This window comes from Pristis pectinata, chromosome 8 (assembly GCF_009764475.1).
Source record: "Pristis pectinata isolate sPriPec2 chromosome 8, sPriPec2.1.pri, whole genome shotgun sequence".
In the NCBI taxonomy this organism is placed as follows: domain Eukaryota; kingdom Metazoa; phylum Chordata; class Chondrichthyes; order Rhinopristiformes; family Pristidae; genus Pristis; species Pristis pectinata.
In genome coordinates, this window is record NC_067412.1 from 25,317,801 (window position 1) to 25,345,677 (window position 27,877).

Below are 27,877 nucleotides of genomic sequence, written 5' to 3' on the forward strand. Positions count from 1 at the left end.
ACAAGGACCATATGTGCCTAACTAATTGTCTCCCTCAGCATGACATCAACTGTTCAAGAACAACATTATTCATAACATCAACTATGTCAATTTTTACAAAACCTCTCTCCTGTTATGACCCAGAAATTCAGCCAATTCTATTTTAAAAAGTGTTGATTACCACAGCAGGAGCATTCACTCTGATCAAGTCATTACTGCACTGTTGAGCTGCAATCTGCTTCCGTGCGGACTGCCAATGTAAACAGCAAATTTCCAAATGTTTGCATCACAGACCACTTAATCATTCATTCAGTGATCCTACCTGAACAAAACAAATACACTCAAGATAAAACAGCACAAAAAGATTAGGTTAGTTAAGTATCACTGCTTTCTGGAATGAAATTGACTTTGTTTTAATGGTTAAATATTGTAAGTTGGATAATCCACAAGTATTTTATGGTTGCATTACATTTCAGCTTTGGACATCCTGTTGTAAATTTTCTGCCCGATCTTTCAAGTGAGCATTGGTATATTTGGAGCATTCTCAGATATAGTGGAGTCAGCTTCACTTACTTCATGTGGTCTTCATTTTGCCTGCTGAATCAGTGGCAAGGGAGTCGTATGCAAGAAAATTGCAAAGGGTTACTGACAAAAAAGAACAACTGGAGAAATGAAAGAGATGCAACCATATAGAGACAAAGAGCCACGTATGAAAAAATAAAGTCTTGTATTTCAATAGAACCTTCCACAAATCCAAAGGACCTTACAGCCAGTGAAGTACACCTGACCCTCTGACCTTGTGATCAGCCCTCTGACCCTGCAATGTCCCAGATTCCTTGACTCTCAGCCCTGTGATTTTTCAGATTCCCTGACCCTTTGATGTTCCAGGCTCCCCAGTCCTCTAATGCCAAGTCTCTGCCACTACTTTCTCCATCTGGAACCCAATCCTTCTGTCAGCTGCTGCCTCCCTCCCCAGGTCCACATGCCATTTACCTGTTCCCTCACCCAAAAGGCAGGTGCATGTCCTGGAATCTCTGGACAACAACCTTTCAAAGATTTTTATCATGTTTAATATATAAAGTATTTCAATCTTTGCAAATTCAACCAAAGTAACTGTTCAGGTCACAAGAGAAACCTATCGTTGAATGGCAGCACTATCTTTGAACACCCTGTTTACAATAATTTAGTCGAACAGTTCAGGTACAACAAATCCAAATCAGATACATAATATACATATGTTTGTTTCATATTTACCACTCCTGCCAAGGCACAGTGAGTTTTTATTGCTTGTGGTTTAGTTGCAGCACTCGTGTCTCCTGTCTCAGGTGGTTGAGGGTTTAAGATCCACTTGAACACAAAATCCAGTCTGTAGTTATTTCCTTCTTTGTGGCCCAGGGTGCTGAGCTCAGATATAGCACGACATGTAGCATGAGGTCAGCTAACTTAGCACGAACTGGGCTCGAATGAGAATATATTTGCTCTGACTGGTTTGCTTCCACACAAGGCCAATGACAGATCATTTATAAATATGTAATAACCCTCGTAAAGCTGCAAATCATTAACAACTTACAGAAAACACACGAGAGTGATTTTCAGAAGGAGAATTATCATACAAACGTACAGCAAGTATGCACATCTTGGGTTTCAACTTGCAATTCACCCACGTTAAGCTGATTTCAGAATTGCCAAGGATGATGGGCAATGTGTTCACACTGGCAGAGAACGAGGCAGATGCATCATTAGGGGCTTTAGGTGAGTGTGCAATAGTGGATGGAGATTGAAAAGAACCTAACTAGGTATTTTGCACTATTATTTAACCACTTCTGTCCTCCACTCTACCATACACCTATTCCTCTTGTTCAACCCATACACACCCTATACTTTTCCATAGCTTTGCACTGGCACCTACTATCTTCCTGTTCAGACAAGAAGTTATTTGTCTGAAATGCTTAATCCTATTTTACCTTCCTGAAAATGATTCCTGATCTGCAACATGCTTCCAGCATTTTTGATCTGTTTTCAGTTAAATGGAGAAGTTAAAAATGTAATATGAAAAGCAAGTTATTTCAATATTAAATTATTCTGCATAAAGAAGGTATCAGTGATTAGGTTGAAAACAGTTGCAATGTTGAGTAGTATATGGAATTTTTCACAACTGCACAGAACCCTTTAGAGCCTAAAGGCAGACTTGCAGTTTTAAATTAATTAATTTAGCACAACATAGCAGGAGTTGTTATTAACATAGTTCCTTTACTGCTTTTTCCACAAAGAATGCAAGGTTTTGAAATAATTATTAAATCTCTCACTTAGTCTACAAGAAATCCAGTGCTATGAGTTATAAAGGGAAGTAATCTGTGATAAAATGGAAAATAAGTATCAAAAAGAATGTCTTATTTCTGGGAAGTCCATAAAAACAGTGTGACATGATACTCTCAGATTCAAATAGTTGCTGTGTTTCATAAACGTCTCTTGCTCCTGTTCAAGTCAGATTTTCCAAAACAGCAAAAAAAATACAACTTCCCCTTGCCCTGCAGACACTTTCTACTTTCATTGGTTGTAATTTGATTTCACAGCTATTGTGAGCTATGGGTACACAACCCAAATTTACAGTTCAGGGTATAAAACCAAGGAATGCTGCACCATTAGAAGTGCTGTGCTTTGGATGAAACATTAAAGCATGGCTTGTTTAACCCTCCCAAGTGGATGTGAACGTCATATTTCAAATTTTATTTTGAAGAACAGCAGAATTCTTCCCAGTGCCTTTATGGCTCACCGAACATCTGATTATTTGATTGTTATTATATTAATGTTTGTGGTAGCTTGTTTGTACAAATGTCAAAAGAACTTCATTCGGTGTAAAACATTTTTGGATGTCATGTGGTTGTGAAAGGTGCTACAGAAATGCAATTTCTCTTCTTAAAATATATCTTTTCATTTTCAAAGTCCACCACCTCTCAGTTTCTTTCTCAATTCCTGTTTACTATCTGTTGTCCATTGTCTGTGAAGCTGTGGACCAAAAATTTTTGTTTTATTTTAGTAGAGATTGGGATTGTCACTGGAAATACCAAGAAAGTCTTAATCAGATGGAATGCTTCTTGCCTGGAAGATTAGAAGAGTTCCACTAATGCAGCATCTGCTGTTACAGTGCCAAAAAATTGGGTTTAGCAATGGGAAAAATAAGCAGCTAATTGAGATTTTACTTTGCTCTGAGTTGGATTTGCAGATTGCTGGGGAAGGAAATGGCTTCATATGGTGCAATTTCCTCCTCAAGCAATAGTGCAACAGTGAAACTACCAAACTACTTTAATTGTGCATCATAAAAATTGGCTGAAATCATTTAATTTTGAGTCACAGTACAGATTCTGACTTCCATCATACTTTGCAGAATCAAATATTTTCACAATCAATACATATTTTTTGGCTGTACAAACCCCCTCAAACATACGGAACAAATCTCATCCCAAATTAACTAGTTCTACAATTTTCTGTAAAGTGAATCAATGCTACTTTAAGTTTTAGGCAAAGGATTGATCACTGCAAAGGGTTCAAAGAACAACTAGTTAGGTAGAAAATTAATGTTAACATTAAAAGTGTAAAACTGGCATAACAGTTTTGCTACAAGGATTAGTGAAAATAAAATATCAGGGAAAACCACCACACACAGATAATACAAAAGAACTTTCAGTTATATGCAGCACACCTCCTGGAATGCATCTCCCAGTGTGTCACATTCAACACATTACTTTTGAAGTTAAATGCAGTAAGATCTTCCATGCATCAAAGCAAGGAACAACACAAAAATGCATTTATAATAGGCATGGTGGTGAGGGAGAAATGATACCCAACCCACCAAACAAAAGTCCTTCCTCTTCTTCAAGAAGGGCTCTGGTATTTTTAATTCTACCGGCAGTACAAATAAGATCACAGTTTAGCATTTCATCCTATGTTCCTACAGAACGCAAGACATCGTTGAAAAGGCTGTGGACAGCAGTAGGGCTGAAACCATGAGAAGATGAATGTATGCTTGTATCTAATCCTTCTCACATCCTAATTCCCTTGCAACCCATACTCTTTTCTGATTTACAAGCCACAGATGGAGTAAACATGCATCTCCTAATCTTCTCTCTCCACAACACATCCTACCTTTGTCAATTTTTCATTATAGTTATCCAAAACTTCAAACTAGCCAAGAACTGCAAAAACAACAAAATTCTAATATGCATGAGGCTCAAAGTACCATACACAATAGAACAGACATCGTACATTTAACACAGTCAGACACATTTCTTCCTCCCACTCTGTAATACAGGTCACAGATCCAGGTCACCTGCTGCAAGTTGTATGGGTGGAGGCAGAATCGCCAAGGGTTTTGTGAAGAAAATAAGGGATATAACAATGGGAAATAAATGGAGAATAGATATTTACAGACAACAATACAAATGCAATGAGCTGCATCAGCATTAGACATGTCATAGCAACTTAACACTCCTGCATCATGACCTTTACACACATTTTCTCCATCTTGAATTCTACAGTGGATTGCAGGTAACTCTATATACAGTAGCTGGGTAAAACCAGCTGTGGTGCAAGGAGTACAAATATTTAATGCCAAGTTTACATAAATACTCCAACCAAACAGGACCTTTAGCATTATATGCATACCTTGTTTCTAATCAAACATTATTATTTGTTGTTAAAGGGAGAATATAAATTGCAACCAAGCCAAAACAAATTTACAACTAAGTTAATGGTTTCCATTCATTTTTTTTTTAAGTCAGTTGATTGTTGTGAACATAAGAACCAAAATGAAAACAGAAATGCCAGAAACACTCAGGTCAGACAACATCTCCGGAAAAAGAAAACGAGTTAACATTTCAGGTTGAAAACCCTTCATCAGCACTGGGTAAGTGAGAAAACAAGTTAGTTTTAAGTTGCAGAGAGAGTGTGGTAGTGATGATTAGGAGAAAGGGAACCTTTCTGATAGGGTGAGACTGGAGTTGCTGATGTAATTCTGCTGTTCACAATGCTGTCTGGTTGATAGATTAATGAGGGATGTTGGAGCGAGTGAGAGAAAACAAAGAAAAGGACAAGTAAATAGTGTGAAATGCAGGTCAGACATGTTGCTGAGACCTGAAACCAAAAGGAGAACTTTGGAAATATCCTGCAGATCAAGCAGTGCCTGAAGAGGGAGAAAAACTGAGTTAGTATTACAGATGCGTCAGCTTACAGCAGAAATGGCCAGTTGTAATGCAAAAAGAAAACGCAAATTATCTAAAGTTACTTAATATAATATTGAGTCCTGAAGACTGCAGTGTGCCCAAATGATAGATGAGGCACTGAGCTTACACAAGGCTTTACTGGAAGAGTGCAGGAGCACACAGACACAGACAGTAGCAGAAGTCGGATGGAAAATTAAAGTGAAAGGCAATTGGAAGCTCAGGATCTGCCCTGCACATTAAACAGTGGTATTCAACAAAGCAATTACCCAATCATCTGCATTTGGTTTCTCGAACATTGAGAAGACCATGTTGTGGCACTGTATGTAATACCCTGGATTGGAGGAAGTGCAACTGAATCAGTGCTTCACCTGAAAGGACTACTTGGGTCCATGGATGGTAGGAAGGGATGAGATAAAAGAGCAAGTGTTATAACGACTATTGTTTTCAACTGACCAAAAATGTCTCGCTCTTCTTTAAGTAGTGCCTTGGTATTTTTAGTTGGTAGCAAACAAAACATTGTTATTACATCCCTCATTATACATTCCAATATTTTCTCTACTACAGATGTTAGATTAATTGCTCAATAGTTTGCTGCTTTCTCATTCCCTCCTTAAGTAGTGGGGTCACATTTGCCACCTTCCAATTCACAGGAACAATTCCAGAAACTATAGAAATTTGGAATATGTTAACCAGACTCTTCAAAATGTCAATAGCCACCCCTTTCAAAACTCTGCAATATAAATCATTGGCTTTTCGCCTTAACTTCTCTAGTGCTTTTTTTTAACCCACTAATACTGATTTCATTTTGTTCCTCATTCTTGCTAGATGTTTAGTTCATTTATATTTCTGGCAGATTTTTGATGGCATGTTCCATGACGACAAACAAAGTGGCAGTTTACTTCCTCTGCCATTTCCTAATTCCTAATTCCTAATTATAAATTCTCGCATCTGCCTGCAAGAGGCCTACATTTGCTCTTGCTAATCTTTTCCTTTTTATATACCTATAGAAGTTCTTATGTCTGTTTTTAATGTTTCTTGCCAGTTTACTCTCAGAATTTATTGTGCCCTTCTTTATCAATCATGTGGTCCTCCTGTGCCAAGTTCTGAAATGTTCCCAGTCCTCAGGCCTAGTGCTGTTTCTGGAAATTTTCTAAGCCTCTCCCTTGGATTTAAAACTGTCTTTAATTTCACCTGTCAGCCATAGATAGACTACTTTTCCTTCTGGGGTTTTGTGTCTTAAAGGAATTTTTTTTCTGCAAATTGTACATCAGTTCTTCAAATACTCGTAATTGCCTGTCTCCTGTCATACCTTTCCATGTATTTTCCCAATTCCTCTCTTACACCTTCATTGTTTCTTTTGTTCAGATTTAAGACCTCTATTTCAGATTGAACACCACTTTCAAACACCATGTTAAGTTCTATCATACTGTAATCTCTTTTCCCTGAAGCTCCCTTTATAAGTTTAAGTTACCCTTTGCCATTGCACTAAGATAGCCTTTTCCTTGGTTAATTCATCAATGAATTAATCCCCCTCCTTAAAACTAATTTGACTTGTCCAGTCTGTATGTAGATTAAAGTCCCCCATGATTACTGTATTATCCCAGTTACAAACACCTCTAATTTCCTGATTTATGCCATGCCCAATATTACAATTAGTTGGAGGCCTACAAACAATCCCTACTTATGTTTTCTACCCTTTACTGTTTCTTTGTTCAAATTAAACTGATTCTAATTCCACATCGTGATCTGCATAGTCAAGACCATTTCTCACACCGTCCTGGTCCCCTTTCTTATTAATCACACTCCATCACTTCTTTTTCCTTTACATCAGTCCTTCCTGAATGGTCACCCTGCAACCAAAATACAATGTGATCATACATGGTAACTTCTGTTTATGCCATTAATTCATCCATTTTGTTGTGAATGATTTAAGTGTTTAGATATAGCATCTTAAATTTTATTGTCTGAATACTCTTCCATACTTTGACCCCATTTGCTGCATGCCTTTGTTTGCTGCCCATTTATTTTGATAGGACTTTTCTAACTCGTATCCTGCTTTCTGAGCTCCCTTCAAGGTTCCCATCCTCCTGCCATGCTTGTTTAAAACTTTCCCTATAGTTCTAGCAAAACCCCTCACCAGGATATTGGTCTTAGTCCAGCTGGAATACAACCTGTCCCATTTGTACAGGTCCCACCTGCCTCAGAAACTGCCCCAATGCCTCAGAAACTGCCCCAATGCCTCAGAAACCTAAAGACCTTCTGCACCACCCCTCCAGCCATGCATTCATTTGCTCCATTTTCTGATTTGCCATTTTGCCTTCCTACTTGCTTGCTATAACTACACATTTACTTTCGGGATCTCCTGAGCCAGTGCATCTAGACCTTTCTGTACATAAACACTTACTAGTTTCACAGCATTTAAAAATGTCGTTTTCTGTTCAATATTCACCATTCCCAAATTGAACTCATCTAACATGCGTATCTTCACTCAAACTGTCTACATCCCTTTGCAGACACTGAACCTTTCTCACAGTTCATTTTCTCACCACATACTAGATCATCAAACCTTAATACGTTACATTCCATCTTTTCATGTCATTTAGATAAATTGCGAACAGCTAAGAGTCCAATACAGATCCCAGTGGCACCCATTGCGCAAAGATTAGTTGGTTGCTACAGTTTTCTGTTTTTTTAAGCAATCCTTCATTCATACTAATATTTAACCCCAACCTTGTGGGTCTTTATTTTATGTAATAACCTTATCAAATGCCTTTGAAAACTCAGATATCACATCTACAGATTCCTCATTGTCCACCCTGTTCGTTACATGCTCAAAAAATATTCTACTAAATTAGTGCTTTGTGAACTTTCCACTCTGGAATACTTGAAGCTGATATTTATCTGATTGCTAGCAATAATGCAAGGGTATTGGTCCGCTGTTGGACTTCATTCCTGACTTTAAAATGGGACTGCATTTAGAGAAGGCATTTAGAGAAGCCATTGTTAGTGAACAAAGGCAAATTTCTATCCACCTAGCTCTTGTGCCCTCTTAAGTGGTCCAGGAAAAAGACACCCACTCCGTACCATCACCTGCTCAGGAGTCAGACTGTACCAGTGATGGCTACATCGTGAACACTAATGAAAAGCAAATTGCAATAAAGTAACGTGATAGCTAAAGTGGCATTAGAACAGATTATACTTAGGACTTGTAAGGGGGCAGAAATTTTCAATTCAGTGAAACTAAACAAAAATAGGAGAAACGTATAATGAATGATCGAATTAAAATCGCCTGAATACAAAAGTACGCACAATGACAAAATAGATCTACCATGTGGGCTAGAGCTGGACCAACCTAAACATTAAGTACTGTCATCCAGACAATTGGTTGGAATGTGGGACACTATGGGGAGCTGGATAAAAATTTCAGGGAGAAAGGAATAAAAATTACGTAGTCAGGGTAAGATGAAGAAGGAGGATGGGAAGAAAATAGCATGGAGGTTAAATATTGATACAGGCAAGTTAGGCAAAGAGGCCCGATCCTATGCTGAACACATGATATCATTCTACTCAGTCTCAAGCATTCCATTGTGTGCAGGATGGATAAAGAAGATTGTGTTATCTGTGCTGAAAGCCTATGACAAGGAAGCTGCTCTTTGCCACAGGCAAGTTTTCAAATGACAGAATGTATCATTTAGTAAAGATTAATATGATGCCTATTGTTGTAGTTGAGGGTTTCTTTAACTTGTGTTCATAGCAACTTAGGTGTTCCCATAAATAGGCTGTGTGGTATAAACTAACACCTGTAAATTTAGTACTTTGCAGGAATGCAATTATGTCATGACCAATAATTACAGCTTTACAACTGACCATGGAAGTGTTCTGAATTACACTCCAATGTAGTTACAGAGTGACCAGTGTCATTTTCCCCCAGACAGGAATCCCATCTTTCTTGAAAAATGCCAATCAATACAACACTAACAGCTTCTGGAGGAGTCATATTCCATATAAGCTCCACAACAGGAGTAGCTTTCATCTCTAAGTCTTCCTGACATTTAATTACATTCTGATCAGAATCTTAACTCCATCTATTTGCCTTGGTTTCATATTCTTTAAAAACTAGGCATCCTGGGAGTACTGAGGACAATTTGGTCTAATTACCTCCACAATAATCTTAAAGAAGCATTGCTTACCCTATGCATGACTGATGGGAAAACTGAGTCAAACACTCAAGGGTGATTCATTCAGGGAGGTGGCTAGTTGAATCCTTAGAGTGATGCAAAGTGACCCAGAAATAGTTATTATCATATTTCAATTGTATAAGCCTGAAAAAAACTATTATGTCAAGTATCTAGGCCAATTTGTTTTTACTCAAGACGACATCTCTGAGAAGTATTTGATCAGTTTTGTTAGTATTATTTTCTTTTTAAAGAATATCTCAATTAATAAAGATTGAGAGAAATCACACTTATCTAAACAGCAGTAGTCAGGTGGCATCAGTGTTCATAATGTATCCTGCGTGGGAGGTACACAACACACAATAATTCTTGTTACAATAAATCAATGTCGTCAGCTCGGTTTTTCTTATGATCACCAACACATCAGAACCCCCAGTAACCGAACATTATGCTATCATGTAAAATGTCCACATGTATCAATTTACCCAATTTATATTACTTAGCTACAAGGCTACTATATTTTCTACTAGAATCAGGCCTGACAAAGCCGCTTCAGGTAAAATCACGCCAGTTTGAATAGTAAAAGCATATTATATCTCACCCACTGTTAAAGTGCAGATTGGTCTAAATTATACTTTGGTTTAGGATTACCAATCTGGCCTCTTAGAAAACCATGGGTTCAAAGTTCCACTTCAGAAATCTGAACACAATCAACACTGACAACAATATAACATCAGAAAATATCAGAAAGTGCATTACAGAATACAGTGGGGATTGCCAATGGTGCCTCACTTTTAGATCAGGCATGAACTTGAAGGGGTAAAGGGGAGAACTAGCATGGGATATGGTCCAATCTGTCTCCCAGTAGCTAGCTTATTTAGATTAGGGTTATTGCTTAGATTTTTCCTCACAGTTTTCTAATACTAAATACGATCAACTGTCCGAGGCAAGCTATCCTACATTGATCAGAAGCAGAATGGCATAGATGAGGATGTTTTACTCATTAGCTCAATCACAGAAAACCCAGTAGGAGGCAGATCCTGGCAGAGAAAGAAAGTAAACTGTAATGATAGGAGTTAGAAAAATGAGATGGTTACCAATCCATTGCAAAATGTGTAATTTGTCCCTTCCCTCACTACCAGTTTTATAGAAGTGAACTGATTCTGTTAACACAACATGTCACTCCCAAGATTACAAGATTGGCTATATCTGTCATTTACACACATTCAAGAAACCAATTAACCTTTGAGAACAGAGTTAGAAGTTTTGTACTGAGAAAAATACAAAACCTGACTGTCTTTTAAAAGTGCTTTGCATCTAGTAATACCATATTTCCCAATGACATAGGTGGCGGCCATTTGGCCCATTGTGTCTATGCCACTTCACAGACCAATCCCATTTCCCCACTAAATTTCCATGCAACCTTTTCTCCTCACATTCCCATCAACTTTCCCCAGATCCTACCACAAGCTATACTAGCAGCAATTTATAATCCCCAATTAAACCACTGTCCTCAATTCTCCAACATCTTTGGAAGCACCTGCAGGCAGTGGAGTGAGTGGGAGCAGAGTGTTCTGGGCTTTGGCTCAAGGGGATTCGGCGTAAAGGGGTAAGGCAGGTGAGTAGCTGGTTAGGTAGGCAAAGGTAAGGTTATCTGTGATAAATATTTAAGTAGGATATCAGGAGAGGTAACTAAGAGGAGTGGCTAGTGTGTGAGTGGCTCAGGGTAGGAGTGGAGCCTTGAGGCTTTGGCTCAAGAGGCTTCGGCGAGCTGGGGAAAGAGCTAGCACCCTGAGAGGTAAGGCCAGTAAGTTCCTTTAAGTTAATTAAGGTCAGATTGGGTAATGAAGGCAGCAGCTCGGGCAGTTGCCTGCTCCGAATGCAGTATGTGGGAAGTCAGGGACAGCACGCTTGTCCCTAATGACTACACCTGTAAAAGGTGCATCCAGCTGCAGCTCCTGGCAAACCGTGTTAGGGAACTGGAGCTGGAGCTGGATGAACTTCGGATCATTCGGGAGGTGGAAGCAGACATAGATAGGAGATTCAAGGAGATAGTTACACCTAAAAGTCAGGAGGCAGGTAGCTTGGTGACTGTTAGGAAAGGGAAGGGGATTAGACAGAAGGAGCAGAGCACCCCTGTGGCCATTCCCATCAACAATAAGTATACTGTTCTGGATACTGCTGGTGGGGACGACCTACCAGGGACAAGTTGTAGTGGTCAAGTCTCTGGCACCGAGGCAGGACCCTCATCTCAGATAGGAGGGAGAGTAAAGAGAGCAGTAGTGATAGGGGATTCAATAGTTAGGGGGACAGATAGGAGATTCTGTGGGAGAGATCGAGAATCCTGGATGGTCTGTTGCCTCCCTGGTGCCAGGGTCCGTGATATCTCAGATCGAGTTCTTGATATTCTCAGGAGGGAGGGTGAGCAGCCAGATGTCGTGGTCCATGTTGGGACCAATGACGTGGATAGGAAGGAGGAGGAAGTCCTGCAAAGAGAGTTTAGGGAATTAGGTGCAAAGTTAAAGGACAGGACCTCCAAGGTTGCAATCTCAGGATTGCTACCAGTGCCACGTGCTAGTGAGGCTAGAAATAGGAGGATCATGCAGCTAAATACATGGCTAAGGAGTTGATGCAGGAGGGAGGGCTTCAGGTTTCTGGATAATTAGGCTTTGTTCCAGGGAAGGTGGGATCTGTTCCGAAGGGACGGTTTACACCTGAACTGGAAGGGGACTAACATACTTGTGGGTAGGTTTGCTAGTGCTGCTCCGGTGGGTTTAAACTAGATTTGCAGGGGGAGGGGAACCAGAGTGTTAGAGAAGAAAGTGAGGAGGAAAATGATCATGCGAGGTCTGCAGGTATGGACAGAAATCAAAGGTTTGTACATGATAGTAATGTTCTCCGGTGCATCTATTTCAATGCAAGGAGTATTGTAGGTAAGGCAGATGAGTTTAAGGCGTGGATTGGCACGTGGGATTACCATGTTATTACTATTAGTGAGACATGGTTGAAGGAGGGGCAGGACTGGCAGCTTAATGTTCCGGGCTTCCGTTGTTTCAGACGTGATAGAGGGGGAGGGATGAAAGGGGGAGGAGTGGCATTACTGGTCAGGGAACAGATCACGGCTGTGCGTAGACAGGACAACCAGGAGGGCTCGTCTACAGAGGCCATATGGGTGGAGCTGAGGAACAGGAAAGGTGTGGCCACACTAATAGGGTTGTATTATAGACCGCCCCATAGTCAGAGAGAATCAGAGGAACAAATCTGTAGGAAGGTAGCAGACCGATGTAAGAAACAGAAAGTTATGATAGTAGGGGATTTTAACTTTCCACATACTGACTGGGACTCCCACACTGCGAAAGGGTTGGATGGCTTGGAATTTGTCAAATGTGTTCAGGAAAGTTTTCTAAATCAATATATAGAGGTACCAACAAGAGAGAATGCAATACTTGATCTCCTATTAGGGAACCAGGTAGGTCAGGTGACAGAAGTATGTGTAGGTGAGCATTTTGGGTCCAGTGACCATAATGCAATTAGTTTCAAGATAATTATGGATAAGGATAGATCTGGTCCTCGAGTGGAGGTTCTAAATTGGAGAAAGGCCAATTTTGTGGAAATGAGAAAGGATCTAGGTAGGGTGGATTGGGATAAGTTATTTTCTGGCAAGGATGTGCTCAGTAAATGGAAAGCCTTCAAAGACGAAATTTTGAGAGTGCAGAGGTTGTATGTCCCTGTCAGGATTAAAGGCAAGGGTAACGAGCATAGGGAACCTTGGTTTTCAAGGGATATTGGTGAGCTGGTTAAGAAAAAGAGGGAAGTGTATAGCAGGTATAGGCAACTAGGAACGGATGAGGTACTTGAAGAGTATAGATAATGTAAGAAAATACTAAAAAAGGAAATCAGGAAGGCAAAAAGACGACATGAGGCTGCTTTGGCAGATAATGTTAAGGTAAACCCAAAGGGTTTCTACAGATATTAAGAGCAAAAGGATAGTAAGAGACAGAATTGGTCCCCTAGAAGCTCAGAGTGGTCGTATATGTGTGGAGCCTCAGGAGATGGGGGGACGTCTTAAACAGTTTTTTTGCATCAGTATTTACTTAGGAAACTGGCATCGTGGATATGGAACGAAGGGAAACAAGCACTAGTGTCATGGAACATATGGAGATTAAAAAGGAGGTACTTGATGCTTTACAGCGAATAAAGGTAGGTAAATCCCCAGGGCCTGACAAGATATTTCCTCGGACTTTGAGAAAGACTAGTGTAGAAATTGCAGGGGCCCTGGCAGATATACTTAAAATGTCCTTAGCCACGGGTGCGGTGCCAGAGGACTGGAGGATAGCTCATGTTGTACCATTGTTTAAGAAAGGCTCAAAGAGTAAAGCAGGTAATTACAGGCCAGTAAGCCTGACATCAGTAGTGGGTAAATTGTTGGAAGGTGTTCTGAGAGATAGGACATATAAGTATTTGGACAGCCAAGGGGTGATTAAGGATAGTCAGCATGGCTTTGTGTGTGGTAGATAGTGTTTAACGAATCTTGGAGTTTTTTTTTTGAGGAGATCACTAAGAAAGTAGATGAAGGTAAGGCTGTGGATGTTGTCTACGTGGACTTTAGTAAGGCCTTTGACAAGGTCCCACATGGAAGATTAGTTCAGAAGGTTCAGGCAATGGGTATCCATGGAAAGGTTGTAAACTGGATTCGAAATTGGCTGAGTGGGCGAAGACAGGGAGTGATTGTGGATGGTTGTTTCTCAGATTGGAGGCCTGTGACTAGAGGTGTGCCTCAGGGATCTGTGTTGGGGCCATTGTTGTTTGTTGTATATATCAATGAGCTAGAAGATAATGTGGTAAATTGGATTAGTAAGTTTGCGGATGACACTAAGATTGGAGGTGTAATGGACAGCGAGGAAGGCTTTCAAAGCTTGCAGAGGGATCTGGACCAAATGGAAAAATGGTCCAGAAAATGGCAGATGGAATTTAATGCGGACAAGTGTGAGGTGTTGCATTTTGGAAGGACAAATCAAGGGAGGACATACACAGTAAATGGTAGGGCACTGAGGAGTGCAGAGGAACAAAGGGATCTGGGAATTCAGATACATAATTCCCTGAAAGTAGAGTCACAGGTAGACAGGGTTGCAAAAAAGGCTTTTGACATCCTGGCATTTATAAATCAAAGTATTGAGTATAGGAGTTGGAATGTTTTGGTGAGGTTGTATAAGTCATTGGTGAGACCAAATTTAGAATATTGTGTGCAGTTCTGGTCACCGAACTACAGGAAGGATGTCAGTAAGATTGAAAGAGTGCAGAGGAGATTTACTAGAATGTTGCCAGGTCTTCAGGAGTTGAGTTACAGGGAAAGATTGAGCATGTTAGGACTTTATTCCTTGGAGTGGAGAAGAATGAGGGGAGATATGATAGAGGTTCATCAAATGATGAGGGGCATAGACAGAGTTGATGCAAGTAGGGTCTTTCCACCTAGATTAGGAGAGATAAGTATGAGAGAACATGGCTTTAGGGTGAAAGGGGAAAGGTTTAGGGGGAACATTAGAGGGGAACTTCTTCACTCAAAGAGTGGTGGGAATGTGGAATGGGCTGCCATCTGATGTGGTAAATGAGGGCTCGCTCTTAACTTTTAAGAGTAAATTGGATAGATACATGGACGAGAGAGGTCTGGAGGGGTATGGGCTGGGGGCAGGTAAATGGGACTAGCAGAATAATGTTTTGGCACAGACTAGAAGGGCCGAATGGCCTGTTTTCTGTGCTGTAGTTTTCTATGGAAACCTACACATACAGGGAGAATGTGTAAACTCCACAAAGACAGCACTGGAAGTCAGGATGGAACCCAGGTCACCAGAGCTGAGGCAGCAACTCTACTAACATTGTTACTGTGGTGCCTCCATGATGCCTTATTTGTATGGGTTTCTCCCTTGTCCCTCTGCAACATTAATTAGGAATTTCCAATGCACTCAATGGCATACAAGACTTAATATCCTTTGCACTTAGGTTGGCAATACATATAATTTTATTCAGCATGTAGAATCCTTTTCTAGAGAGTCACTGTCTGCTATGATTCCATGGGAATTACACTTGCCTCTAAACCAGAAGACTGCACATTCAAGCCATCCAATGGAAGAGGGTGGTTTTGGATAAGATGCTGAATCATTCCATCTGCCCCATCCAGGAGATCTACACAATACTTGAAGAGCAAAGGAGCACTTGCTGTACTTTATCCATCCCTCAACGTACTCATTAAAACAAACCAGCTGGCATTTTGTGACCTGTGCTGTGCACAAACTAATTTCTATAGCAGAGACTGAAACTTCAAGCATTTTGGGAAAGGCAATAGTATCACAATTCTATAAACAGCTCATTCATCCAAATTCTTTGGGTGTTTAGTCAATTTTGTTCCAAATGTACAAAACTATTAAATGGACATATCACTTCTCAAGGAATCTTTGTTAAAATATAAACAGTAATTTTGACCCTTTATCTCATTATTACTTGCTAAGATTCCTACTCCAAGGAACACCCTCCTTATCTCTTCCATATCATCACTTCCCTCTCCATCTTTAAAAAAACAATTCAAACTCATCTATTGCACCAAGATTTATCATCTCTCTAAATTTTCCCCTCCATGGCTCAGTATTTGTTTTGATTTTTTTCTCCTTTTTATGTCTAAAGCTGCTGTGCATTTTTGGTTGGAAGCACTATTTCATTATTAAATTGCTACAATTAAGAGTTAGTTGGTTTGAATACCTATTGATGTAGAAGGTAACTCATTTCCTTTTTCCCTTCACTTTAGTTTAGATGGAGCTGTCAGGAGTTATACTCTCACCAGCTTATCTGAGGGCAGCAGTAGCACATAAGCCTTCCCTATCTCTTAACAACAAGCTGTGATTGACTCATTTAAGAAGAAATTTTACAGGCTGTCAAAATTAAGAACATTTTTATGATAGTAAATAAGAAACTGATTCCACTGGCAGAATAGTCAATACAGGATAGAAATTTACAATTAATAGCATAAGAGGCAGAGATAAGATGTGGAGAGCATTTCTTCAATGAGTTATTATGATTTTGAATATGTAGTCTGAAAGGGTAGTGGAAACAGATTCAACAGTAACAAAAGAAAGATAATTGGAGAAATACTAATTGCAGGGCTACAGGGAAAGATTTAGATCGCTCCTTCAAAAATCTGGCAACAGGAACAAAGAACCAACGAGCCATCTCGATGTTACTCTTCGTGTTAGTACCATCAGGGCAGAGGTACAGGAGCCTGAAGACCCACACTCAGCGTTTCAGGAACAGCTTCTTCTCCTCCACCATCAGATTTCTGAATGGACCATGAACACTACCTCATTATTCCTCTTTTGCAGTATTTACTCATTTTTGTAACTTATAGTAAGTTTTTTACGTCCTGCACTGTACTGCTGCCGCAAAAAACAAATTTCATGTCAGTGATAATAAACCTGATTCTGATTTTATGCTGTGTGATTCTGCAGTTGTTGACTATTAGATAACGTGGTAGTGGACTGCATGATCCATGCCTCAATGTTTGTTATCAAGCCAAGATTCATTGTTATGTGAAGCTCTCAAGGAGCATTTCCAGAAGAGGAGGAATAATTGGCTATCCTTGAAAAGGAGAGTATAAAGAAAGAACAATTGGTCTCGAGAGGCTGCCCCCTACTCATCACAAGCTTACCATATCATGGTTCCTACCTTGTTTATTAAATATCCCAAGGAAGATGTCTATCTAGAAAACTTCTACTTTTGGTGACACCTCTTTCCTGGCAAGACCAATCCATGATAAATAGCTAGTATTCTGACTAAAAATGAGTGTAATACATTAGTTAGAAAACAAATTATGTCTCCATTACTATTGTGGCATTAGCACTTATCCTGATATCAGAAAACACGATCTGTCCCCAAAGGCATGTTACTAATTACCTAATTAAGTGGAAGGACAGTGACTTACAATCAAGGAGGAGGACCCACGTGAAGTCTTCATCATCGACTCTAGATCCTGCTAAATCTTTTGCCATCCAGTCAAAATATTGGCAAGGAAACCTCCTGCTGATTGCAATAGCCCTCACTCAGCTAATGAATCAACACCCATTCATGCTAAATACCATTTGAAAAAAGTATTAAGGGCAGCAAGGGTTCTGAATGAAGTCTGAGTGGGAAACCATAATGTTCATCAGAAAGAGGGACTCAGTAACACCACCACTGACAGAGCTGGCCAGTTCATGAAGAACACAGCTGTCAGACTGGGATTGCAGCTGCTGTTGAGAGAGCCACCAATATCCAGTCACATAGCCCGGACATTCAGTGGCAATACTATTGTTGAATCTCCTACCATCAAATTTTTGGATAGCAATTACTGACTAGAAATTTAACTGAACCAGTCACATAAATGCATTGGATACACTGAACCAATCAAATTATCTACTGGTTATTCTGTAGCAATTGAATCAATTTCTGGCTCTCCAAAGCCTTTCTGCGAAGTACAAGATGATGTCAGAGGTATAATGGAATATTGTCCACACACCAGCATCACTGAAGTTTCAGCCACACACAGAGCTCCAATCAGGATAAAGTAGCTTACTTTGTGGGCTATGGATTGGTAGGTTAATTTGCTACTGTATTGGTGAGTATAGTGATAGAATCTGGTGGGAGTTAATTGGAATGTGGAAAATGGTTTTAGTATACTGCACGTTTGGAGTTGGTACAAGCTTGATAGGCCACAGGGTCCATTTCCATTCTATGTATCATTTGACTGGAATTCCACCCACCACTTCTAACCTTTCATTTACTTCCCCCTAACATACCCTAGCTGTACGTACAAGATACTCTCCAATAACTTAATAAGGTTTCTTTGATATCACTCCAAAATGCACAAGCAATCACTGTTCAGCAGACCACTGTCTAATCCAGTCTGATATCTCCATCAAGCTGGCACCAAAACAACAGTGACAATAGAAACATTGTCACAAGAAAATTAATCATGAAGATTTCAAGGACCCTGCATTGACTCTTCTTAAACCATCAAGGAGGATAATGGCAACTGGCAAATAAGGGCACCTCCACATTCAAGTACCCCTCAATGTCAAAATCCACCAATGTAGACATATGTTACTATTCCTTCAATGCCACTGTTTCAGAATCTTGAACCTGCATGAATGGTGGAGTATTTTCTTGACATAGACTTCAGTGATTTAAGAAGATGTCTTGTCACCATATTCTTGAGGGCTAATAGGAATAGGCAAGAACTACTGATTTTACCAGCAATGCCCAAATCCCTTAAATGGGCAAGACAAAAGAACTCCCTGCTCGCAGACTTGTCCACATTCCTCCTAATGCTCCACTCACTCTTCCTCCTAGCTCATTACACTTACCTGATACAGAGGAGTCGTAATATTTTGATTCCCAGGCCATGCTTTTAATTAACTAGATACTGAATCATGAAAGTGCGTTCAAGTACAAGAGTCAGCTGATGGGAAAGATCAACATTTCCTAAACCAAGAGGCTATCTCACCCAGACCTGAAAGTTGGAGCAAATGCCCAAGAACATTCAGTTATAAAGGAGAACTATTTGGGCATGTATCGAATGCCACTTATACCTTGGGATGTTTAGTGCATTGTATATTGTATTTCCCACTTCACTCCTGGTTATTCAGGGATGAAAGATGGGTGCAAAAATGCCAATTGAAATAACAAGTCAAAACAGTATTTTATCAGACTCAAAAATATATGTTAGGATAACTAGGGAGAGAATAGCACCCTTTAAGCATCAGTGTGATCATCTAAATGTGGAACCAGAGGAGCTGGACGAGGTTTTAACTGAACACTTCTCGTCTGTATTTACTGTGAAGGTCATGGAAGCCAAGGAATTCAGGGAAGAGAATAGTGATGTCTTGGAATATAGCCACAGCACAAAAGAAGTCTTAAAGTACATAAAAGGTGAATAAATCCCTGGAGCTTATTATCAAGCATATCCTAGGACATTGTGGGAAGGCAAGGAAGAAATTGCAGGGGCACTGGCAGAGATATTTGTATCATCATTCGCCATGGGTGACGTACTAGAAGACTCGAGGTTGGCTAATATTGTGCCTTTATTTAAGGAGGGCTGCAAGGACAAGCCAGGGAACTAAAGGCCATTAAGCCTAACATCGGTGGAGGAAAAGTTACTGGAGGCGATTCTGAGAGACAGGATCTACCTGCATTTGGAAAGGCAAGTGATGGTCAACATGGCTTTGTGCATGGGAAATCACGTCTCATGAATTTGACTTTTTGAAGAGTTAGCCAAGAGAATTGACGAGGACTGGATGGCAAGGTATTTTTAGATATTTTTTAGATATTTATTTATTAGTCACATGTACATCGAAACACACAGTGAAATTCATCTTTTATGTAGTGTTCTGGGGCAGCCTGAAAGTGTCGCCACTCTTCCGGCGCCAACAAAGCATGCCCACAGCTCCTAAGCTGTATGTCTTTGGAATGTGGGAGGCACCCGGAGAAAACCCATGCAGACACGGGGAGAACGTACAAACTCCTTACAGACAGCAGCGGGAATTGAACCCAGGTCGCTGGCACTGTAATAGTGTTACGCTAACCGCTACACTACTGTGCCATGTAGATGTTGTCTACATGGATTTTAGCAAGACCTTTGTCTGGGTCCTGCATGTTAGGCTGGTCCAGAAGGTTAGATCACATGGGATCCAGGGTGAGCTGGCCAATTGGATATAAAATAGTATAGGTAGAAGGAGTCAGAGGGTGGTAGTGGAGGGCTGTTTTTCAGATTGGAGGCCTGTGACCAGTGGTGCGTTGCAGGAATTGGTGCTGGGCCCACTGTTGTTCTTCATCTATTTTAATGATTTGGAAGAGAATATAATTGGCATGGTTAGCAAAATTGGTGGTATAGTGGACTGTGAAGGTGGTTATCCAAGATTACAACTGGCTCTATATCAGCTGGGAAAGTAGGCCAAGGAACAGCAGTTGGAATTTAACTTAGCACAAGTGCAAAGTGATGCATTTTGGTAGGTTAAACCAGGGCAGAACTTGCACAGTGAATGGCAGGGCCCTAGAGAGTGTTGTAAAACAGAGACACCTAGGGATATGAGTACATCATTCCATGAAAGTGGTGACACAGGTAGACGGGGTAGTGAAGATGTTTGGCACACTTGCCTTCATCAGTCAGGGCATTGAGTACTGGAGTTGGGACATCATGTTACAACTGCATCAAACATTCGTGAGACCACACTTGAAGTATTGTGTGTAGCTTTGGTGACCTAACTATGGAAGGATATCATTAAGCTTGAAAGGACGCAGAAAGGACTTACAAGGAAGTTACCGGGACTGGAGGGCTCAAGTTATAAGGAGAGACTGGATAGGCTGGGACTTCTCCCCCTTGAGCACAGGGTGATGAGGGGTGACCTCTTAGGAGGCATATAAAATCGCAAGGGGCATAGATAAGTGAACGGTCGCAGACTTTCTCCCAGGGTAGGAGAGTCTAAAGGTAGAGGGCATATATTTAAAGTGAGAGAGGAAAGATTTAAAGGGAATCTTTGGGGCAATTTTGCCCCATACAGAGAGTGGTGGGTATGTAAATGAGCTACTAGAGGAAGTGGAAGAGGCAGGGTTACTTACAACGGTTTAAAGAAATTTGGACAGGTATATGGATAGAAAAGGTTTAGGGGATATGGGCTAAACGGAGGCAGATGGGACTAACCCAGGTAGGCAATGGTCGGCATGGAGAAGTTGAGCTGAAATGCCTGTTTTCATGCTGCATAACTCTGTGATTCTAAATGGACACAAATCATTGAAACTGCTGAATACATCCCTCAAAGAGCAATAACATAATTTCAGTTAAATACAATCTAAATTGCTTTGAAAACAATTTAAATGAAAGCTCACAAAACCTCATTTCTGTGACTCTAAATCCTGGTATGGTAAGACGTTAAATCTGAGAAGGTCTGGCACTGTATTTTTATTTTCAAATCTGCAAATTGCAGTTTTATCTATCAGACTGATCATGGTCATAACATTGATCCAGACAAATAGATTCACAGAACCTTACAGCACAGGAGGCCACTTGTCCCATCATGTTAGTGCCAATACTTTGAAACAAATTTTCCATGAATCCCAATATCCTGCTTTTTTTTTTCTTTTAACAACCACATTTTTCAGTTACACATCCAATACTCATTCTTATTTTAATGAACTAAGCACCTTTACTTAGCCATACTTGACAATTAGAAACAGGAGTAGATTATTTAGTTTCTTGAACTTGTTCCACCAATCTACGATATGACCTGTAACCCAAATCCATACATCTCCCTTTTCCCCCATATTCCTTGATAAATTTGGTTTTTAAATCAAGGAATATGGGGAAAAGAGAGATGTATGGATTTAGGTCTTAATTTCAGATTTAAAATTAACAATTTACCAAGCATTAATTGTCATTTGCAGAAAAGTTCTACCTTCCTTTGCAAATAGAAGTGTTCAAACTTTAGACCATATCATATTGTCAAACTGCTCAGAAGTCTGACTGTCGAGTCATGCTGATCATCAATCATCCGTTTACAATCTCATTTTATTCTCCTTGCATTCCTATCAACTCTTCCCAGATTCTACATACAAGGGGCAATTTAAAGTGGCCAATTGCACGCCTTTGGGAGAAAACCCAGGCTTTTAAGGGGAACCCATACAATCACAGGAAAAGTACAAACTCCACACAGACAACACTGGAGGTCAGGATTGAATTTGAGTCACTGAACTGTGAGGCAGCAGTTCTACTAGTTCTGCCATGTGCCACCATGTGGCTGCTGAACTTCCTAATCCACAGAATTAGTTTTTCCCCTCCCTACCCTATAACGTCTTGAAAGCATCAATCTCATCACCTGTTAATCATCAAAATGCAAAGAAATACAATCTCAGTTTGTGCTGATAGAGGAGTCTTATTATTATGGTCCCTTGGTATGCTATCATTTAACAAGATATTGAGCAGTAAAAGTACTTTCTTTCCAATACAGTGGGCCAGTTTATGAGAATGGTCAATGATGCCGAAATAAGAAAAATGTCTCAGACCTGCAATTTGTAACACATGCCTAGGGGGTTGACTTAAAAAGAACTTTCAGATGCGTCTTCTGTGACACCTATGTCTTGAAATATTTATTTGTTACGGAAACCTTGAAATCCAGACATCATTCTGATCAATCTAAAATGCATTGGCCTTGTTCTTCTCACCTTTTTCACAATGGAAACTAGCTCAAACAATGATCAGTATTTGTTTCTGCAGTTTTACAATTCAGGAACTCGAAATGCTATATGATTCATATGGCTTCAATTTTTAGTCATATTTTATACAGTTATTCAGTTATATGAGCAACTCTCTCCTGGTTTTCAGTTTAAACTGCTACAGTAATCCATAGCAAATGCTGAATGTCACTAACATTAATGGCCATTCAAAAATCATTAATAAATCATTTCAATAATGAAGGTTCTGGAAAAATTTGAAATGCAAAACATCGCTTAAAACTAAAATATTTTCAATCAATTAAGGCATTAAAGTAAATGCAATTAGATAAGATATTTATTTAGTCACATGTACATCGAAACACAAATTTAAAGAATGGAAATAACATTGCACATGGTTACTTTATAGTTACAAGGGGAGACTGGATAGGCCGGGACATTCCCCTGGAGTGAAGGAGGCTGAAGGATGATCTTAGAGGGGTTTACAAAAACATGAGGGGCATTGATAAGGTGGGTTGTCAGTCTTTTTCAAAAGGTCAGGGAGTCTAAAACTAGAGGGCGTAGGCTTAAAGTAAGAGAAGAAATATTTAAAAAGGGAATGCGAGGGGCAAGGTTTCCCCACACAGAGGGTGGTGGGTATATGGAATATGTTGCCAAAGGAAGTGGTAGAGATAGGTACAATTACAACATTTTAAAAGACATTTGGACAGGTTCATGGATAGGAAAAGGTTCAGAGGGATATGGGCCAAATGGGAATAGCTCAGGAAGGCATCTTGGTCAGCATGGATGATTTGGGCCAAAGGGCCCCATTTCCATGCTTTGTAACTCTATGACTTATCCTTGTAACACAGCTGTTCATGGCCATTCAAATGAATAGGCTAGCTGTTCCTAGCAAAAACTTAGTGGGCAAATTCTTCCGTACAAGTACTGGGGACTTCAGCAAATTCATGCACTACTGTTAGATTACACGTGGAGTCCAATATTGGAATGCAGCCAGGAAACGACCAGCAGAACTCAACTAGTAAGTTCATGACTTCAGTGTTTACTTGCAAGTCTCAAACTTGCCGACGTCCACAACGATAAATAATGGTAATTCACTGTAGAACTGCCAGCATTTCCCAGCAAGCTCAGGCCCAGTGTCTAAGTGGATTTTCTCTGTGGTAGTATCATTCATTCTAGAAGTGGAACATTTATCATAGACTTTGGCTTCTTATTGGTTATAGGTCCAGTTCTTCCAACCATTCATCGATCCGAGTTGAATGATTCATTTGATCAGGTTAAAAACATTCACGTGAACTTTTAATTGAGTTGACCATCATCAAAAAAAAAAAGGATCATCACAGCTGAAGAAATTAGTAGTGCCAGCACTCCAACTGCACCTTAATAACAACGGAAGTATTCCAAAGTTCAAATCCATCTTAGAGTTTGTGTCAGCCAACAGTCTAAATGTTGGGCATGTAATGTCCAAGCTTCTGAAAATATAGCCCTGTAATTAAGTAATAGGAGGTTAGGTAGACAAAGGTTGACTCACTCATTTTACTCCCTCACTGTATATGTAACTAACTCCTTCCCTTTGGGTCCTAATCAAATCAGCTTGGCTCAAAAACCAGTATTTTGATTGGTTAAAAAAAATATACACATTGACTTGGTCACATCACAGAATAGAATAGAACAGTACAGGAACAGGCCTTTTGGCCCATGATGTTGTGCTGAACTAATTAAGCTAATGATGCCCAATTACAATAATCCCTTCTGCCTGCACATGGTCCACATCCCTCCATTCTCTGCAAGTCTATGTGCCTATCATTGGAATTACCACATAAAACTAGAAATGCAAACTCCAAAATTCACTGACACTCAGAAGCTAAGATTTTAATTAGGTCCCAATGAGGTAATTTGTCACTGGTGCAGATAAATTAATGGTTCCTAGAAATCTGAAAAGATGTGTTTTAAAAAGTTGTGGATGCTGTGAATTGATTTTATGAGCCTCACCGATAGATTCTATTATTCAAGGGTACAAAGGATATGGAGCCAAGGCCCATAAAAGTAGTTGAGGTATAGCTCAGCCATGTTCTAGTTGAGAGGTAGAGAAGGCTTGTGAGATTGTGGCCTATTTCTGTCCTGCATAAATAAATTAATGGGCATTGTGGTTTATCTTGGTAATTATTTGTTAAATGCATTAAGTATTCACTTCCTAGCACATGAATTTAGTTTAAAACTGAAAGTGAAATTCTATACAAAGTTAGTTTGTAATAATATTTAGAAATATGCAAATTATGGAAAATAAAACAGGAAAAATTTACAATGTATTTGCATGGTAGTGTGACCTCCCCTCTATATTGGAATTAAGCCTTCATTTCAAGCTGTTTCACAGTCCACGACTTCACGTGAGGCTTTGAAGAGATTTATCAGCTTAACTCTTTCATTTAAACACCTCATCCTAGCAAAAATGAATGGGATATGGTGTGTTACGCAGCACTGTAAATCTCAGTTTCCAGCTGGAGTTAGCTCATAGGCCTCAATATTTTACTTTAATTGGTGTTTAAAGCTTCATTGACAGATACTGGAGTGAATTTGTCATTTGTAAAGTTCACCAGAACAATAAGTGATTAGAATGACTTTTTTTAAAAAATGCTATAATACTTAATCCAGGATGTACCCAATGTAGTTTTACAGTGGAAGATTTATTTTTAAAGTGGGATTTAATTTACTCCATATAACTCTTCAGCAATTTTTTTTATTATTTGCTCAAAGTAAATCAGTACTACTCTGTTGATATCAGTTTTAAAAAGTTGTAACAAATTAACTTCAGATTGGGCAACTGAAAAGCCAGAGTCTTCCCTGATACATATAGCATGTTACAATACTCAGTAATTGGACGTAAAAAAAATGCATAAAAAGGCTCAAAATTGATTTTTTTTTGCATAGATTTGTCATCAAGCTGTGTTCTAACAGAACACAAATTTGTACAGAGCAAGCAGAAAAAGCAATGATTTATGATGAATTCTACAATAACAAAAAATGCCAAACTGTATTTTGCTTTGTAAAGAAGTGACCAGTGTTCTCCATTCTATATACATTTTATTAAATATGCAACCTCATCATTTCAGACACCCAAGCAAAGGAAGGAAGGAAAAACAGAAGAAGAAGTGCAAGAGGAAGAAAGGAAGGCAAGGACATATTGTCTGTTTCCAGTAACTAAACACACATTGATATTCAACCACATTACACAAACCTGGAAAGTCACAAATAGTAGAGTTACCTGAACTCAAGCATAAATTTATATCCTGGGTTAAAGAGGGGAAAAAGTCAAAATCTGGCCTTAGACTGCCATCCAATGACTCCCACAAGTGGTTGTGGGGTGAGGACATGATGGGATCCAGTCATGCTTTTTTTCAACCATTAAATACTCTGCCAGCCTTCATATTATAGGCTTGTGCATAAATATATCACTTGGGAGAATTATTGAAGGGAAGCCTGAAAATTAATTACATCTTGACAATTCAGCACTTGAGGAGCGGGCATAGGAAAATGGTGGAAGTATCCATGGTCAAAGCCACACATGCAATAAAAGGGAACCCTCATTTAAAAGCCAATAAAAGATTACACCCACCAAAAAAGTGCATATGCCAAAAGAATACACTATTATTTTGTTACAAATCTTAATTTATGTCAGCTGTGGCTGAGTGGAAAGTAATTTCACCCTAGTCAGAGATTTTAGCACAGAGTAGTGTTTCTGCACAATACCAAAGAACCAATGGAGTTGTCATCTTTAAGAAATTAAAACAAGGCCCAATGTGCTCTGGTAACTGGTAATGAAATTGCCAGTAGCACTACTTTAAAGAGCAAGTAGGTTATTTATGGTGAAATCTGTCCCTCAATCAACATCACTAATAACCCAACTAGCTAATTATTACTACATTGTTGAGAGCTCAGTGGACACAAATTGGCTGCTGTGTATCCTGAATTACAAAAGTGACTACACTACAGCATGACTTAATTGGTTGTAAATGACTTTGGGATGTTCTGAGGTTATGAAAGGTGCTATGCAAGTTCAAATCTTTCTTTTTTATTATTAACACGGGTCTCTTGCAGCTTTTAAAGGACATATTAATGGAGTACAAGTCAGACCTACAGTTCCTATACTCATTTCACAAACGTCATAAAGTGCATTGAGAATAGATGCCGAACAATCATTTCTTCTCAATGCAGCAGTGAGTTTTATCACACTAATAAACAAGCAGCTCATAAAAACAAACTTTTCCTACTCACAGAATAGCTCGATTAGTCAATAGCAGAGTACAATATTTATAAAAGATGTCATTCTAATAATATCAACTGATTGATTCAAGATTTTATTCTCACGTAATTCCAAACCTAACCAACCTATTTACATTACGGTTAAAAATATTGCTTCAGAGATAAAGCCTGCTTCACTTTTGTAATTGTATTCACCACCACACACAAGCTCATTTTACACAAGAACGTTTCTTTTTCCTCCGAATCAAGCTATTCCCTAATGATCATTTCGAAAGAAGAACTATTTTGCACGGGTGACCGACTGATAAAAATGTACTAAACCTGTTCTTTCCGCTGCTCTCGCTGCGTACGTAGGTTACCTGCTGAACTCATTCGCTCCCAAGATGAAGCGCATAACTCTGCGACGAGCTCGTCCTCGAACCAAAGATTTGTGTGCGATTGGGGAAGACATGAAACTAGATCTACTTTTCGAGCGGTAAACTTGAAACAGCTCGGAGTCTATAAACAAACTTCCACCGCCCCCCATGATTGCCATTAGTTTAACATGGACAATGTCAGTACCTGATACCCAAACAAACATTGCATTAGGATTGTGGGCTCACCTTTCAGGCTCATGGCCACTGACTTCTCGCTTTTTCAACTGGTCCGTGGTTTGCAATTCATATTTGCTTCGATCACAGTAAGTGAAGGAGCCCAGCTCTGTTTGAGTCGAGTGCTTTTAGGCCGATCGGGTTGGAGCTCCTGGCTTTGACGAAATGAAACCCACATTGCTTCAGAGTTACTGTCAGGCATGTGGGCGGAGAATTGTAAAACCACACTGACACACATTAAAATAGAGAGGAACCCGTGCAAGCTGAGAATTTCCGTGTGCTAAATTGTCCGACCCCTTGATCAGGGCTTGCAGACAACAAATGGGGTTGCACTAAGTAAACACCAGTACCTTGTATGTGGCTTTCAAAGTCCGAGCGGTCCGAATGGGGTCTCCGAGGCTGTAGTCTG

At 39.7% G+C, this 27,877-nt stretch overlaps 1 protein-coding gene across 1 annotated transcript in view; it reads right to left on the minus strand.

Annotated features, from left to right (window-relative positions):
• Window positions 1-27,616, minus strand: part of card11 (caspase recruitment domain family, member 11) — a 212,752-nt gene extending 185,136 nt beyond the window's left edge. Inside the window, exon 1 of the mRNA XM_052021291.1 lies at window positions 27,481-27,616. Within this exon, the coding sequence (XP_051877251.1) occupies window positions 27,481-27,493 (13 nt within the window). The 5' untranslated portion in view covers window positions 27,494-27,616. The remainder of the gene's footprint in view (window positions 1-27,480) is intronic.
• Window positions 27,617-27,877: the final 261 nt, after the last annotated feature.